Genomic DNA, 18932 nt, shown 5'->3' on the forward strand with positions numbered 1-18932 from the left:
GGCAGGTTCTCAAGGACCTTCATGAACGGTATGCTCGAACCCTTTAGCTGCACGACCTTTGGGGTGTGAAGCAATATTCACTTTCATGATGAGACGTGTATTGTCTTTCCGCATATGAGACCGTCTTCGTGGCCTTGTGGATGAAGCGTCTGTCCGGAGAGCGAGAGGTCGGGGGTTCGATCCCCCAAAGACGTAATAAATGGTACTTCTTGTACCATTCCTGATGCTACGATGGTGTCGCATCTGGCTAGCACTATAAAACCGTCATAAATCCGGAAGAGCACACACACCCACACCCACACGCACGCACGCACGCACGCGCACACACACACGCACGCACGCACACACGCACGCACGTACGCACGCACGCACGCACACACACATGTATATACCTGGCTTTATGAGTGCAATAACCTTGAATACAGAGTTAAACACCATTTAACCTAACCACTGCATATGAATAAAATCGACGGGAGAAAGATCATGTCGGACACAAGAACGATTTACACCAACAGCACTAATGTGTGAGGTGATGCTTTTTAAGCATCTAAATATACACAGTAGATTGTAATGCTAATCAACAAACATGTAAATATATATGATAAATATTGCATGCATTTAAGAAAAACATGTGTAAAATGGGATTCACTCAGGGAATTTACAGAATGCCTAAATATTTCAGTCATTTGACAAATTGTCTGAAAAATCTGTACATTTATTTGACAGATCGACTGAAAAATATTGAAAAGTTCAAAAGGGCTTAAAACATCATAATATACTTATTAATATAGGATTAGAGTGAGTGAGTATGGTTTTACGCCGCTTTAGAGCAATATTCCAGAAATATCACGGCGGGTGACACCAGAAATGGGCTTCACACTTTGTACATTGTCGGGAATCGAACCCGGGTGTTCGGCGTGACGAGCGAACGCTTTAACCACTAGGCTACCTGACCGCCCCTGATAGGATTAGAAGGTAAAATATAAAAGATATATACATTAACTTTCGTTTTCTCTTAATCCTATCATGTTCAGTCACTGGGTGTTGAAATTCAACGTATAAATGTTTGGAATTTGTTATCAAAATAATATTCAGGCGTATTGTAAATTGCATAGGTAATCCCAACTCCAGTAAGTTACACATTGACGGTAACATATATACATAAATTATACCTTACATGAAATTTTACATATATACATCACGCATATATTATCCATATAACCTATATAGTGTATATTTCATGATATCTGATAAACATATACATATATACAATGTATAATACATTTTATCTAAAAAAACCTTCATATATACAGAAACAAACATATATGCTGGTCCGAGGTTAACGTGTCATATGTAAGGTTTACATATATACAGGTAATGTGACAAATGTGATCAAACAGAGCTGCCTAGCAATGTATAAAAAGAAAGGCGTCTTCAAATTAAATGAATTTAAATCACAAAAACAGTAGAAGCAATCACAGTTTTGTCGCCATGTTCCACTTCACAAGGCGATATCCTGACGTCATGTTTTTGACAATACCACACATACCTTAATGCGTAAACCAGTTGATGCCTTGTGTCATCCCTGATTTTCAGTATTCCAGTCATATAAGTTGTATGGCTCTTTTGCATGTTACGCCCAATGGAATCTATTACGGCAGGTAATCGAGACTGGTTCTTCTCCTGGCGTTGATGTTTTGAACTTACAACCTTCCATCGTATTTACAGTCTCATGCCATCCACATTTCAACCACAGTATCTCAAACTCAAATTTTGCCCCGACCATGTTCGTACTCGTTGGTTTAGCTTACCTGGTAAACGTCTACGACTTATGATTTTTAAAACCTGTTTCCGATATTAAGTCAAATACCCCAACTTGGGTTTTCGCTTTACTGATACTAGGGAAAATTGGATTTTCGCTAACCCGGCACGACACCCCTTGCAATAACTGAAATAAGGGTCAAAGCGGCTAAACCCCCCCCCCCCCTCCCTCCCTCACTCAACGCGAGTCTGCATGACCACGGTGCAAGGTTTACTTCTGCTGGAGGAAGAACCAGAGAACAACAGATTAAAGATGGCAGATATTCCTAGCCCTGAACGTGACGTGGAGTAATACTACCTCTAAAGATCTGGAACTATCGCACTAGAGACCCAGTACTCTTTGCAAATGTACATGGGCTGGCTGAACAATTCTGAGCCTAACTACGAAGGGTGTATAGTACACCTTTAACGGTTTGTAGTATTAAGTACACTCGTATCTGCGGTCATCAAAGAGCCTGGGTTTTCACTGTTGATGGAAATGGACAACGGTGGATCCAACTTAAAAGGCGAACTCTAATGTTGACATTTATGTTGACATTGTGTCAACTTGAGGGGCCATGCTCCTTCTTTTACTCTACCGCTGTGAAGACATGGGCAGCTGAGTTCAAGAAGAGAAGAGAGAGCCTCGAAGATGATCTAAGATCGGGAAGAACTTCAACTTCTACCATTCCGAAAAATGTTGTTAAAATACATGTCATGATCAAGAATGATCGACGACGCACCACTTGTCAAATGGCCAGTATAGCAGGCATGAAAGAGTTGAGGACATTCAGAATAACGAACTGGGAATGGCAAAGGTTGTAGCAGGCTGGGTTTCATGCTTCTGACTCGCTCTTGTAAGACATTATGTCGTTTTGAAGCCGACCGGCTGATTTTGTTGAAGAAGTAGGCAAAGTCTATTCCATGAGCTGGCAAGTTGATGGATTCGTGTGTCTTAGATTTCAAAGAAATCGTAATGCAAAGGACTGCCTCCCAATAACATCAGACCAATAATGGCCAAAGTCTGATAAACTGTTTGGGCAATATTGTGAAGGCTAAACGTCGTGAAAACCTCACTAAAGGTGTTGTCCCACCAGGTCAATGCACCTATGCACAAGTATGTTGTCACCATGGCGGCAATACATTACTGTGACTTTGAATTCATTGAAAATAGTCCGTATTCAACAGATTGTGCACCTTCAGTTTTCCACCTCTTCCCAAACATGAAGCAAGAACTGTCAAGCACTATGCAAGTGATGATGATGTCATTTCTTCTATACAGGACTTTTCACACCTCCGGGAGGACGCCTTCTACACCAGTGAGATCCCAGGCACTCCAGCATTGTCTGCAGAAGTGTGTGGATGTCAGAAGGGATTATGTTGAAAAATAATTAGCAACCAACCCCATGAACGTCCATGACAGGCCATGATAGGCTGAGAACCTTTCAGCCACCCATCGTACATACTGGCCGGAAATACAACAGTCTGTTGAAGTTCACCATCACAAGAGCGTGTCAAGAGCGGCTTGATTTAGTTCCATTGCTTAACAACGTGATTACTGTACTCGCTTCCCTTGTGCTGGTTTTGTTGATGCACTTCTGTACACAAAACATTTAAAATGAGGGCGGAATATGGTTTTGGTTTGGGATACTTGAATATGGCATAAAGGCCATTAAATAAACAGTATAACAAGAAAAATCACCTAAGGCACCGGAGACTTACAAATGTATGACTTGGATATTTCATCATGAAATGTATAAACATTAAATTCGTAAACATCGTCAGATTTACTGACGTTGCAGTACTCCTGATACATATTCACAAACGTAACAATTATGATTTGGGCATTTGTTTCAGCCTAAACTCTGAACTTAAAACTTGGCCCATGTATTCCTTAGATTGTGCATATATATGATACAAATGAAAGACACATGTTAGCGTCTGCCATAGCGCTGATTGCGGGCGCTATGGTAGTTCGCTCTGTTTCTGAACTTTTCGTTCATGTCATGTCCGAAGTGTAATGTCACTTTCACATGGTCCGGTTTACAAGCAAACTCTCCGTTGTTCCTTCTGATGCGGCCAGAGACATATTGTACGTTTCTGAAACAAGAAGAAACCCTTCATCAATAAATATATACACGCCATGGAGTATCGCATGACAGTCAGGACCTTTGACAAGCTGACTGATTCAGTACGATGAATAAAAGGAATGACTGGGCTGGGAATTACGTCGCTCTCAACCCCGTTCAGACATAGTGGACCACTGTTGTCGATCAGCGTATCAGGTGAGTTAATGAGTTCGTCAGGTGTACACTACTATTCAAACCTAACCACTCATCGATAGCGACTGGACCGCCAACAACCCTAGTGGTCGTTGATATTTGTTTCGACCGGGAGTCCTTTTTCTTATTACTTAGTTTACCGCTGGGGTGACCTTAAAATTATGAATGTGGAAATAAAAGCGACAAAACCCTTTCATAGTCATAAGAAATCTCTGCTAAAAAAAGTGTCAGTTGCACGATTCCGACTCCATTACGAGCATGTTTTTTTTAATGAATCTCAACTTAGAAAATAAGAAAATGTATGAATTTGTAACACGCCCCAGACAATGTACTATAGGTCTTTGGCCTCATCAGTACCATGAAAAAAGATTGATTGACTCATTTATTGAATCTCTATTACATTTTGATGGTGAGGTGTATCGACAGAGCGATGGCAAAATCGAAAGAAAGAAACAAAATCGACTGTTTCGCCCTATTTATTACCGCTGAGACGAACAAAATAAAGTACAAATTATGAATACACAATGCCATTCATAAAGTTGTCAAATGAATCACATCTTATATTTGGGACAACACTTTATCTATAATGTACTAGAATTTTTCCTTTTTACTAAGAAAGTGTCATCTCAAATATAACATTTGTTAAAAGTACAAATTCTTTTCACTGACTGACCCAGTGACACATGCTCAATGACCCGTAAACTTTCACTCAGAGCGCGAAATGGAGAAAGTGGACGCTGCTTACGTTTATAACTTTCCTGTGCCACTTGAAAAGATGCTAAATAAACATGTTTCTTACAAAAACAAACAGAAAGGGGGTAATTATATATATTATTTCTATTTCAACCATCCCATGACGAATTCGTAAACCAAGAAACACAAAAGGCCGCTGTATAGTTCTCTACTGTTGAAAAGCAATTTTAGCGCCCGGTCGCGACCGAGTGGAGTTTTATTTGAACAGTAGTGTACATGGAAGCTGGTACATGTCTAACCGTCTAACTGGTTCACGGGAACACTGACTGGCACTAATAGGACTAGGCCACACGATACATGCTTCAGCGTATTAGCAAGTACTTTTGGGTGTGGCTTTGTGTGATATTCAGATCGTCAGCACGATCGTTTTCTGAAAACTCATTTTTTGCGAAATCTGGAAATCACAAAACGTGTAACATAATCATTTCCTTACAAAACTCTGTGTGTGTGTGTGTGTGTGTGTGTGTGTGTGTGTGTGTGTGTGTGTGTGTAATATTATATATACTTGATCAATATTTATATACCCTTGTTTATATATATTGTCACCGCCTAGACGTCTTAGTATAGGATGTCAGTTATTAATAGATGTAGGTAAGTTGATATTTAGAAAAATATGTTGGATATTTCAAAGAGATAAATCGTCCAAAGAAACCATGTATTAGGTTAGGGAAGAGAATTTATGGATGCCAACTTTTTTTTATGATGATGAACACAAGGCTTTGGAGTATATGCTTACTCCTTCATCGGGTGCACTGATATGACGAAGGAGTAAGTATATACTCCGAATCATATTCTACACAATGCAGATAACAGGTGGAAAAAGAATCCTGGAACTTAAAGCCAATGTTTCCTATGTTTGTCCTCAGACATTGACGAGGAGTACAAGTATCGGTTTATTTTTCCATAGTTAACGAGAGGAAAATATCTATAAACAGTTTCTGCGACACCAAACCAAACATTTTTGCAATGAAAAGTCATAACATCTAAATTCTGCAAACTCATTATGTCATTGTTTAAATATACAATGTCAGCTGCAGCCTAGAGAATAAGCAGACTCAATTATCCGCCGAAACAGATTCAAATGGGCCCAAAACGCAAAATAGCCGTGATTGGGTCACTGGAAATCACTGATGACAACAAATCAAATATTAATGTAACACTGATTGGCATGAAATTGTACATCTGTAATCTCAGAATGTAACTTGTACATAATGTATATAATGTCATTGTACCTCTAATGACGCTATTAGCGGTCTGATGTAAGTAAAGCTCCTTTCAGTTCAGTCACAATATCATGATCACGCGGTCTGCTAGCTATAGAGAAATGGCCTTGGCCTCCAAGTACATCCCTTTAAGGAACAAAACCGTGTTTTTGTCTCTTTTATCATGGTCAAGTAAAGTGGATTTCCTGCCCGTATTGCATGCCGTGGGGTCCATCCCCTCGTGTATAGGACCTCAGCAGGATCCGCCGATAAATAATAAACTAGCTTTTTGAGAACGCTCCTTTTTGTTTCACGCCGCATCTTCTTCATCTCATAAATGAAAACAAACTTCAAAGTAGAACAATATACGTTTTCTTTTTCTCCCTCAAGCGACAATATTTTACAGCACAACAGAAAACAACAATATTATATTTATCTTCATTTAAATAATTAAAAGAGGATGAAAGCTGTATGTAAGAATTTGTAACGCGAGATAACAAAGCAATGACAAGTAAAATCCGACAACTGTTATTTATGTTACTGTCGATAACAACTCCTATGATCTGAATGGAAGTAAAAACATTAATGTAAAAGGAACTGAGTAAAAAAAATAAAATTTTCGATAAAACTGGTTCCTATGGTTAGGAAAAATAATCCATGTAGCAAATATATTCAGATTAATAAAACAGCTTGATGGAAGGAAGCGCGACAATCGATAACGCGTCGTTACAAGAGCCAACTGAACTGAGAGGAACTTGGGTTATTTCCCAGGAGAACCCATAGTTTTTGATGACATTAAGATATTTGATGCAATTTTGCTGAGCTCTGACATTGCTGCGAATAACGTTTTGGTCTTAATTCATACCAACATGACAGAACCATTGCGTAGATGAACATGTAAATGAATACTTTAACATTCCGCTTGTTGCCATGGACAACAAGTTGAGGTGGACAAATGTGCCTCCGGCTTGTGATCAACTGCAGAAACCAATGCGAAGCCGAATGCTCTAATGTCATAAGTGGTGATAATGGTACTAGATGATGGCGCTCAACGCTGCAGTGTCAAGCCAGTGCTTTCCAGCAATATACGCACACCTTTGTGTTGATCATCATCATGACTTTGCGGGTGTATTTGTCAACACGAGGGTGTTTCCGTACCGGAATGTAGCATGTTATCTATAGCAATAGTCCTCGCCAATCGAAATTGAATAAAGGTATATCGCAAATATTAATAAACGATTGTAACTGCATGTTTGCTAATACTTATATAGCGAAAACAAGAAAAAAGATAGAGCGCGCTTTTCAAGAAATATCCATCACGTGTTTAAAATCTGGGTCAGGATGGTCAGTCAGGTCACTGAGTGCATCTTTAACCCAGACAGGGCATGTACTGAAATCATGTGTTTCGCTTGTTGTGAACGTAAAACGCACATGAAGGTTATATCGAGACTGATGGGTGGTGTGCAAATGTAAGATGTAGAGATATTTAATGACATTTGTGAGTGATTTTTCTTTTGTTCATCATCGACATATGTTCTCACCGAACCCCACGAATAACGTGTTTGACACCTTTGCCGAACCAGGCTGGTAATCCGGCTAGACTAACGAGTCTATGCATAGTCCAAAGGATTTCAACGTGCAGATTTCGGTCGACTGCAGAATTTGCAAAGCATCTGTTCTGTCAATAAGGCGTCGACAGACATTTTGCAAATCTTTTCACGTTTTTAATCAGGGTCTCAAGTGATTAGATGCACTTCGCGTCGTGGGACCCGTTTTGTTACAAAACAGAACTTGATTATAGATCATATCGTTTTGACCGGGCCCCGCAAACGGAAGTGATATGAGTGTTGGAATCTGATTAGTCATTAGGAGGGACATAGAAGAAACCTAACTCGTAATAGCAACTGGTTGCGTTACGATCGAGCCTGAAAATTCGAGGCTAGTATGGTAAGGGTGGGAACTGGACTCTTGTAATTAGTTAACGCCTTTGCCTCGGGAAGATGACTCGGGAAGATGACTCGGGAAGACTCCCACAAGGAGACCAGCAGCAGGGAACTTTACACCACTGCAGACATATACATGACAATATCAATGGTAGCTGCTGTGCAGTACCTGTTACATGGGAAGTTGTTGGACTCATGGAATCCTAGCATCTTTATAACAGAAAGGGGAGGTGAGGTAGCATAGTGGTTAAATAGATCCATCGTCACGCCACATGGGAACAATGCGTGAAGGCCATTTCTGGGGTCCCTCGCCGTGATATTGCTAAAACGGCAAAAAACTACACCCATTCACTCACTTACACAGAATCGCACTGTTTTTAGTTGGAGGAGATTCATTTGTCTCGAATGTCACAGGATCGACGTAAACAATAATCATATATGTCAAGGCTTGGCAAAATATTCAATAATTGTTGCCACAATATCACGTCCAAAGCGATATTAAAGTCGACATGGTATGTTCTTGTTATGATAACGTGAGTTGGGTTTTAACGGCCCATTGATCAATTATATTCAGTTATATCTCAGCGTGCAGCTTTATGTGGAAGGGGGGCTGGAATTGTACCGAAAAAATAAATTGTCGCCTCAGATTCTTGAAAAAATAATGTTGAATTTATTTTCAGTCACAAGAACGACATTGTTGCAAGGCCAATGTTATTTTAATAAAATAATATCTTTAAAATATCTAATGTCGCTACAAAATCCCACGTCCTTCCACCCACCCACCCCACCCACCCAGAATACCAAATGGTCGGCCCTAAACTCACCCACTGACGAGCGAACGGTTAAACAACTATGCTACGCTCCATCCCATGTTTATCAAGTAAAAGAATCAAACAGCTAAATTCAAATTTGCTCTCAGAATGCTGAACGTGGTATGATAAACCATCCTTCGTGACATACAACCTGTCTGTTCAGCCTTTGAAATACGATGTGATCTGTTCGTGAGCATAAGAGATGGACCAATGCGGGGAAATGACATGCTTGCAATTGGATGGCAGTTATCGCCTCATTGTCCTCTGCTATTGATTAGGGCCCTGCCAACTTGCAGCTGGCGCTTAATACTGGGTGTTATTTCCAGTGGCCTTCGTTATCATTCACACTTAATGCCGTGCAACTATTGAATGTCGAACTGAAATTTATACAACACACCGCATTTTGCCAAATATAGCTGAATGTACACATCGCGGAGAAATGTCCCTAAATACAGAAGAATTCTGTGCAAACCTCATCAAAATCAAACCTTTGACTTTGATACGATAGCTCTCTGCAATAAGCTTCGCGTATCGGAATTGATATCTGATTTTGATTCATAATGAGACTGAAGTTGGTGTTTGGGGGTTGAATACACTGTCGGACCCTGTTATCTCGAATTTGGATGTGTGGAATACCCAGTTGTGTCGAACTCACACTCTTGTCATGGACAACATTGTCTTAAAACAACCGTTGTGCAGTTGATGTGATTTAAACAATTATCTTTGCGTTATAATTTTAATATATATTTAGCAAAGGTTTTGTTGATGATATTAACTTCAGTAACTGGTAGATGCAACATTTCCATAACAGTCTTAGTTGAAACATATATTTTTGCCAGAATAAGGAAACTGACAGTATCTTACTGTCCCGACAAGTACTGTCAACGAGAAGGAAATGACAACACACTGTACGTAACGCGGGTTCACATGACATGGACCGTCTCTTCATTATAGGGGCGGTCGGGCAGCCTAATAGTTAAAGCGTTCGCTCGTCGCGCCGAAGACCCGGGTTCGATTCCCGACATGGGTACAATGTGTGAAGCCCATTTGTGGTGTCCCCCGCCGTGATATTGCTGGACTATTGCTAAAAGCGGCGTAAAGCCATACTCACTCACTCACTCTCTTCATTATAATGTATTACATTATCTGAAACAATCTAACAAAGAAAATTAAAACAAAACAAGCTGACCTGCCGGGCAAAAGAAAGCATTTGATACTATGATACCCTTATCAAATACATCACCATCGAAAATCCTTTTCTCGTTTAATCTATTTTAGCCAAACAACGGTGTATACTTTTCAAACCCGGCAGTTTGATTTGAAAAGCTAAGAAATATCAATACTTGGTTACCTTACGTGTCACTTTATGAAATTAAAAAAAGTTCTTTTGGAAAACGACTGTTTCCTGTCTACATCGACCATAACTTACCTGAAAGAAAGATTATCCCCCCTGCCATCCCCACCAGCATAACGGTGAACACGAACCACAGCATGATCTTCTCCGACTCAAATAGCCCATTCTTCTGTTTGTCGGAGTGTAGTTCCTCGTACATGCTGGTGCGGCCGTAGGGGTGCCAGTCTGACGCGTCCTGGTTTGGGAGACCCACCACCTTCTCCACGATGTCCGCTAGGTGGCTCTCCGACGCACCTCCCAAACCGTCGGATTCAAATGCTGGGTTGTCATAGCTGAGGGTAGATTTCGCCTGTGACAAAGTATGATGACGTCATTATCTGCATGGGAATTTGAAGTAATGGCCAACAGTTGATCTGTTGTTGTTACAATATACGGGCTGATAAGCTAAGAAACTGTTTAACAGTAATAGAAGAGTGAGTGAGTTGGGTTTAACGCCGCTTTTAACAGTATTCCAGTTATATCACGGCCTGTCAGCTTAATGTGGGAGGAAGGCCCGAAGTGATGCAGGTCTCAGACGTTTACCACTTCGGTGAAACCCACGAGCACGGGTATGGTGCTGACAAACCTAGAAACATAATCGGGGCGAACCGGGATTCGAACCCACAATCATAGGTTTCTGGCGTTCTCTGCAAAGCGAATCGCGGCGCCCTAGACGACTGAGCCACCCGTGCCCCCAGTAATAAAAGAATGTAACTACATCAACACTTTGCCAAGAGAATTGACAAGATACACAAACAGCCAATTAAGTCGGCTGCGACCACTTAACACGTGAGAGTTAATTATCTCAACTTTCAAGTGAGTGAATAACCTCGGCTGGGTTTAACAGCGAGAAATAAACACAGACGTCTCTTGGGCAATAAAATAGACGGAAAACGCCTGAATAGAAAACTGCTTTTATAGACTAAAGACTCAGTCATTTTGACTTTGCAAGGGAATTCTAAACTTCCCCAAATTACAAGGTACTTGACCTAAGGAGTATCTAGACTCACAGTAATTAAGAAAGGTATGTGACCAATAGAGACAGTAATTTAACTTCCAATAGTAAATAGGTATTTGACCTAAACTAGACAATCGTGGGAAAGTTGGCTATCTACGTATTGTTAGAAAACCGACTCAGTGAGTTTTAGTTCTGTACCACCAGTGTACAAAACTGCCCCACAACCACTTACTAACAAAACCTATGTTTCGACCTCACCAAACCAGTAGCGAGATGACCCGTAAACGGTCTAACGATACCTGGAGGGAAAGATACATGATTTTGCCAGGGGTTATAAACGTGTGCGCGGACGTCGTAGAGAACAACCTGTCCTGGTCAGCCGTGGGATTGCAATAACCTGGCGAGGTTACGCAAATCTGTTTCCTACCATAGGGAAAACCCGAATAGCAAACTATGTACTTAACCAATACGGAAGATGTAAGTACCAAAATAAAGCGCTGACCATAAGCTATCCAACGGTACCACAAATGACGTGTATAATAATTGAGGTGATAAAAATGTACAATTAAACCGCTAGAGAATAAAACTAACGGGTCGCTCATTCTCTAACAATGAAATTAAAAGTCACCGGAGCACAGCGGCAGCCAGACATTGCCGAACGGTAACGACGCTGGGCAATTAAGAGAGAGAAAAGGGAAGCGGAGCGGCCACTAGACCGTGACTAGACTGGTTTTACGATCCCCGTGACAATAGCAACACGAATGGTGAACGTTATCGATGTTATCGACACATTACTAGGCGGAAAACAGTCGCCGAAACACTGCAAACTTAAGGTATCAAATTATTCAAATACATCACCTTCGAATCACCATTTCTTGTTTGTTTCCGTCATAATAACCATAAAACATGGGTGTATTTTTTCCTATGCCCGCAAGTTTATGTTTTTTGTTAATTTGTTCAACGACGCACTCAGCCATATTCCAGCCGTAGGACGGCGGTCTTGAAAAGAAATTGAGCCTGGACAAGACAATCCAGTGGTCGATATTGTGAGCAACGAAACTCACCGTCGAGGTACAATGGTATGCTATCAACCAAGTCACCGCGGCCTGAACACCAGATCCATGGCGCTGCCTCTTACAACCAGCACAGGTTAATTGGGACCAATTCCTAATCGGAATCGTCACAGGGATCCATGTAGATTAACACGGAGGGTAGCGGCTGTCTCTTTGAATCATGTCACACAACAAACAGCTTTGACGACAATGAAAGACCCCTGAGGAATATTGTTCATTCATGATTTCGTTTCGTGTTAGTATTTGAGTGAGTGAGTGAGTGTGTGAGTGAGTCGGATTTAACGCGGTTTTATGACATTATTGCATATATATCACAGCGTGTCAACTTAATGTGGGAGGTAACGCCGAAGTCATGCATGTCGCAGACGTTTACCACTTTGATGAAGCCACAAGCAGGGGTGTGGTGCTGACGAACCTAGAAAGTAAAACGGAGCGAATCATGAATTCAAACCCAACAATCATATGTTTCCGGCAAGCCCAAGGGACGCAACTCTACACGGCGAATGGTTGTGCCTAAGACAACGAGGAAGCTGTGTTCCCTTTCTTATGGAATGTGAATCAACTCCTCTTCAGGTTAATCTTCTGCAAGAATGTCCACAAGCCTGTATTAAAGTATAGCTTCACTATTTTACGTTTCAGGCCCCATGGAGATCTGATTCGGCAGATATTCGAAATTAAATCATTTCCTGTTTTGAATATTTCATTCCCCTAAAACACATATTGTCAAATTGTTCCTCTAAGGCCGCGTATTTGCAAAGAAACCAAGTTTGTTTGTTCATTCTTCTGTATAACTGAGTAGGCATTAACTTCCACAGAGCCATGGCTGTTCATACAAACTGTTTCCATGACAACGTATAAACAAAGATGTAAAAAATGGACACGACAGATATTCGTTCACATCGTTTGCTAACATGTACAGTTAATATAAAACCAGAGAATAATCAGCCTAGATTACAAACGCCCTAAATCCTCCCTTCCACCCCCTCACCCACCCTCTATACGACAAACGACGGAGTATCCTCTAGTTTCCTGTATAGTTGGTCTGCTGTAAAAGTCAAATATAATAATATTAGTCAGATTAATTTTTCAGTGTAGCCTTTGTATATTTCTAATCCAGAAGAAAGAATGACAGGCATATAACCATTATCTATCACAGCGCAAATTGATTCAGCAAATTATTCTCACGGGACACACCCGGAAATAATGACATCGATCGATTTACTATATTGGGCTATGCAGTCTGGTTCCATGTGATGATCCGCCCAGACAATTATTTGAAGAGTGACGAGAGGTCTGTACTCTCTGGTAATGCCGTCAGAAGACGTGTCAAACAATCGTCGAGTATGTTGGTACGAACTGCGTCAATAAAACACTGATAATGACGATGAACACGCAAAAGTCTTAAGCCTTCCTGCAGTGATTCCTTCCTTGTTGATTCAGTGATCGTTCTTAATTAGCAGCACAGAAATGGTGTCGTGCCTCGTTAGCGAAAATCCAATTTTCCCTAGTAACAGTAAAGCGAAAACCCAAGTTGGGGTATTTGTCCTACGAAAGCAAGAAATGAGTAATTGCTATAAAAACACTGGATTACCGTAGTTTAGATAAGCGCCCGTGCTAATGTATTTGATGGTATATATAAAAAGTGCAACTTATTTATCTGTGGTCAAAATGGCTAACGCACAAGTTCGAGTGACCACGGTTGATACCGTGCGAGGTGGTCAGCACTTGTTTTATGAGGGATTCAAGTTTCGTTGTAAGTAAACGGTCTGTGAGAAGAAGTATTGGAACTGCGTTGTTGCTGCCTGCACAGCGTCGGTGATCACTGAAAACGGCATTCTTCAAGCGGCTTTGCAGGTAAGAAAATAATGCACATGATCATGATGATAATAATCTTAAAGACATAGACTCAAAAGACTTTGCTTAACAAACTATTTAGTTATTTATTTTTATTATTATTATTACTTATTTTTAGATACCACAGGAATTTGTCACATGTATGTATTTGTTTATAGTTAATATTAGTTAAAATGCGATTATTTAATTGCAGGTGAACCATACCCACCAACCTATCCCATATGAGATGGAAGTGGAATCTTTCAAGTCCAAGCTCATCCACCGTGCTAAGACGGAAACAACGCCGATTCCAACCATATACGGAGAAGAGATTTCCAGACTTCGCCGCCACCACGACGTAGTTCCAGACGACCTGCTTAAGGAAATTCCTTCCTTTGCATCCCTGAAGACCATTCTGTACCGACAACGCCACAAGACCCTTCCCAAACATCCTGCCACCCGACCTGAGATTCATCTTGAAGGACAGTGGACATTGACCGAAGCAGGAGAACACTGCCTTCATCGCATCGACAACGACATTCTCATCTTCACCATAAGCAAGAACATTGAGCACCTGTGTGCAGCAGATGAAGTGTTTGGTGACTGCACCTTCTCCTCGGCTCCATGACTGTTTGAGCAGATCTACACACTGCATGCTGAATTCCAAGGCCACATAGACTACACCACTAGCGGAAGTATTCCAGTGCAATCATTCAGTTCGAGGTTAATATATTTTTAGACCAATATGCAAAAATATTCTTTCATTTGTACGTCATTTCCAACCTCTGGGGATTACCTATTCGCGACCGTGAAAGGGTTGGACATTTGCTAACTGAGGTGTTAATCATAGATTTTCTCACGCATGAACAATATGACCAAGGATCGAAGCTTGTAAAGAAACTTATGAGCGTATGCCCGGAGAGCCGAAGGTCGGGGTTCGATCCCCGGCCACGTCATACCTAAAGGCGTTAAAAGATGCTACTTGTTGCTACCCTGCCGCGGCATTAAAGGTATTAAGCAAGGCCTGCCGGGCTCGTAGCCAGCGTGCTGTGTCTGCGTGAGGTTACCATGTTAAAACCGCGTCATTGTATCTCAGTATAAAAAGCGACCAGTACAAACAGACACAGATGTACATGCACTTTGCGATATAATTGCAATAATGTTGAACATGATGTTAATCCCCTACGTCGCCCACTCGACCTCGTGCCTTCCATTGTGACGCGGGTTTATTAGTGTAGGTGAGGTGAAATGGGGTTTAACGTCGCGTCCAAGATTATTGCACTTATATAGCGACGTGCATGTACGTGTGTGTGTTTGTGTGGCTGCTTGTACTAGTCCGGACTGATGCCGAATTATATAGTGCTAGCTCACTGAGATACCATGCCGCAGTTTAACATGAATACCCCGCTCAGACACAGTATACTGACTCCGAGGCGACCAGTACCTTGTTTTAGCCCTAGCCCCTTTTGCTAATGCCGAGAGCCAGACAGGGTAACAACAAGTACCATCTTTTAACGTCTTTTGGTATGACGCAGCCGGGGATCGAACCCTGGACCTTCAGCTCTCCCGGCGGACGCTCTACCACTAGACCACGGAGGCGGTCTTATTAGTTTAGGACTATCGTGTAAGACTGATTACAATAGTTTTGCTAGTGGGGTATCAAGGTGATGAAAGCCCTACTGTAACTATAACCTTCCCTATTTATGAGGACTGGATGAAATATGGCCGCCACATTGCTTCACACAACCAGATTGGGTTATAGATGGCCCTATCAGAGATCAATACTCCGATCAACGTCATCAATAACTCTGACATGAACAACGGTTATTTAAGGAAAACAATCTGTCTTATAATCCAGTACGCACTTTTGACATTGATGTGTCTTGCAGGTCTAACAGGTCGGCCATAGTGCCTGTTCCTGGATCCAAACAGTGTCAACATTACAGGATTTATCGAGATCCAATTCTAGTGGATTAACCAAGAGGTCGCTCTTTGGTCACGGTAAAGAGGAATGCGACTAACATCGCAACGTTCCTAACTACGCTATCACTGCATCGTGACATGGTTGTGTGACGTCATAACACATTGACATCATCAATATACAAAAATATATATAGAGAAATTTTTATTCTTTTGCTAAATGTTTAGGAAACTATCTAATGGAACCAAAATGTTTTCTTAAAGACAAATGGTCACGGGTGGCCCAGGTGAAGTGAGGTGAAATGGGGTTTAACGTCGCGTCCAAGATTATTGCACTTATATAGCGACGTGCATGTACGTGTATGTGTGTGTGTGGATGTTTGAACCGGACTATTGCCGATTTATAGTGCTAGCTCACTGAGATACATGCCGTAATTTAACATGAATACGTTACTCAGACACAGTATACTGACTCCGAGCCGACCAGTCCTTGTTTTAGCCCCTTAATGCTGAGCGCCAGACAGGATAAGAACAAGTACCGTCTTTTAACGTCTTTTGGCATGACACGGTCGGGGATCGAACCCCGGACCTTCCGCTCTCCGGGTGGACGCTCTACCATTAGTCCACGGAGGCGGTCCGGGTGACCCAGTCGTCGAAGACCCCGCAACTCGTTGTGCATAGTTGCGTCCCTTTGAGACTCCAAAATCCTATGTTTGTGGGTTTGTCACCACCATACCCATGCTCCTCGAGAATTTAGACGTCTCAGACCTCCACCACTTCGGGCTTTCATAACACATTAAGCATGAAACGCTGTTAAAACTAACTGGAATACTATTTAAAGCGGTGTTAAAAACCCAACTCACCACCCACTCACTCCAAAAGATACAGGTTATATCAATATGCAGTTAACGTGTATGTAACCGTATTTCTATAATAAGATACTAGCACGATGAGTGGATCCTTTATGCCTCAGCGACAACTTCTTTTTCAGTATATGTTTTTCCATGTTGACGCGTTGATAAATATATCTATTTAACTATTAACAGTAAAATGCACAATATTATTATTATATATTATTCATAGAGACTAGCGATATGCTGAAGCCAACGGCCCTATACCAGTATGTGACTTGTATAAATCAGGGTAACTGGACACGGTCGGGCAATAGGATTTAGTGACCATCATGTTTAGTTAATGTAATTACTGGTCGAGATTTATCTCTTTCGTTTGGAGGAATATTTATTCACATGGAATCAATAATGAATAAATCTCCACAGGGAACATTGAATAATATCTAGACCGTCGGAAGAGCATCATGTGAATGTCCATATTAACATGTACATAAAGAAAAAAGTTAAGCACACCCCTATATTTCTGAACCATGACAAATGACAAAAATCATGCCATCGGATGACTGACCACAGGAGCTCGGGGATACCAATGCCATCCAAGAGAACAAACATTTGACAACAAATAAAGAAGATATTGGTGAGTTGTGATTGAAATTTACTGGCAAAAACATCATGGTAATACAGGTACTGTTTTTGACCTCAGACAATACCTAAAAAAAGTATGGATTAAGTAAACGAGTTACGTTTGATGTTTCATGTGAAAATGTTCCTTAACTTGATACGTGAAACAGATCAGTAGCGGGTATAACCGCCACGTGCCCGGATGACGCATTCCACCCTAGCCACCTCTAATACCTCCAGTCAGACGTTGGATCTGTTGATGGGTCAACAACAACCACTCCTGATGCAATGCTGATGACATTAATTAATCCGTATGTACATGCATGATAACTGGTAATGCATATAGTCAGGTTACAGATAGAGCATAGACGTCAGCTGCCATGAGCTTATTTCTTTGACTCTTGCTCAGAAGTTGTTTGATCATGCATTGTTACAACACTCAAGGCCTTAGTTCAGCTTTTAAAAATGTTTTGTGATAAACACGTGGAGGACATTTCCAAAATTGATGCGCCAATGATGTCCGATGCAATTCCCTATTTTGACTTGTGCCATATAGTTCTACCCATTTCTGTCTTTCCAGTCGAGCTATCGCGTTATTATCGATTCTTTTCCATATTGTCTTTGGGAGGTATGTGCTTCAGTGATATACCTTTGTATGAAATGGAAGAGCTTATACTTTTGAGTAATGCCTAGTGGATCATGGACAACAGATGTATATGAGACACAGTTGTTTAGGTACTGTCCTGGTCTGATGTAAAATAGCGTTCTAACAAAATAATCTGCTTTGCATCAACAGCCTACCGAGGCAGGCAGGTTTAGTCTTATCAATCACTGCTTCCATTGTCCAGAGACCAACAGTTTGAGTACTTGGGGGTCTTTTGTTAACGTTCTGTATTGATCTGACAAAGTAGCGTTGCAGCAGTTCTAATTTATGGAGTTGATGATATGTTATGATTGTAACAGTCTTATACAACATGTACACGCCCTGATATAAATATAAAACGTCAGAGAATAAACCAGTCACGATTATCTGACGAAACACATTCCATTGGGCGTTTAGAGGCAAAACAGCGGTGAAAATTATATTAATATATCACTGAAAATCAATGTTGACACCAAGTGTTCGGAAAAAATGTAAGCATGCCCCCACTCACACAATTTGCATAAAAAACTAAGTCTTGTTTGTTGCCCGACGAAGTATTTGAACAACGGTTCAAACTCACCCACTCCCTCCATCTACACAAGTATTTGTTGACACGGAACGTCCCTGAACTCCTACGCTAAAATGACTCATGGAACATTCTGTTTGTGCCAACAGGAACAAAAGACCTTCAAAGATCGGGACAATAAGACAAGCAAGTAATTAGGTTCAAATAACTGATTGTCGATCATCATAAATTGTCAGAGCAAATGTTGACTACTAAAGCACTGTCGGACATCATTAACAAGAACAACAGACGCGGGACAATGGTTCGTATCCTAAAGACACAT

General features: G+C 41.1%; 1 protein-coding gene across 1 annotated transcript in view; it reads right to left on the reverse strand.

Moving 5' to 3' along the window:
* Positions 1 to 2024: 2024 nt before the first annotated feature.
* The window catches only part of LOC139462302 (uncharacterized), a 34277-nt gene continuing 17369 nt past the window's right edge, over positions 2025 to 18932 (reverse strand). Inside the window, exons 2-3 of the mRNA XM_071243932.1 lie at positions 10222 to 10495; positions 2025 to 3900 (exon numbers count right to left, since the gene is read on the reverse strand). Of these exons, the coding sequence (XP_071100033.1) occupies positions 3830 to 3900; positions 10222 to 10495 (345 nt within the window). The 3' untranslated portion in view covers positions 2025 to 3829. The remainder of the gene's footprint in view (positions 3901 to 10221; positions 10496 to 18932) is intronic.

The sequence above is a fragment of the Haliotis cracherodii genome, unplaced genomic scaffold (assembly GCF_022045235.1).
Source record: "Haliotis cracherodii isolate W230 unplaced genomic scaffold, xgHalCrac1.p SCAF_1, whole genome shotgun sequence".
Lineage (NCBI taxonomy): Eukaryota > Metazoa > Mollusca > Gastropoda > Lepetellida > Haliotidae > Haliotis > Haliotis cracherodii.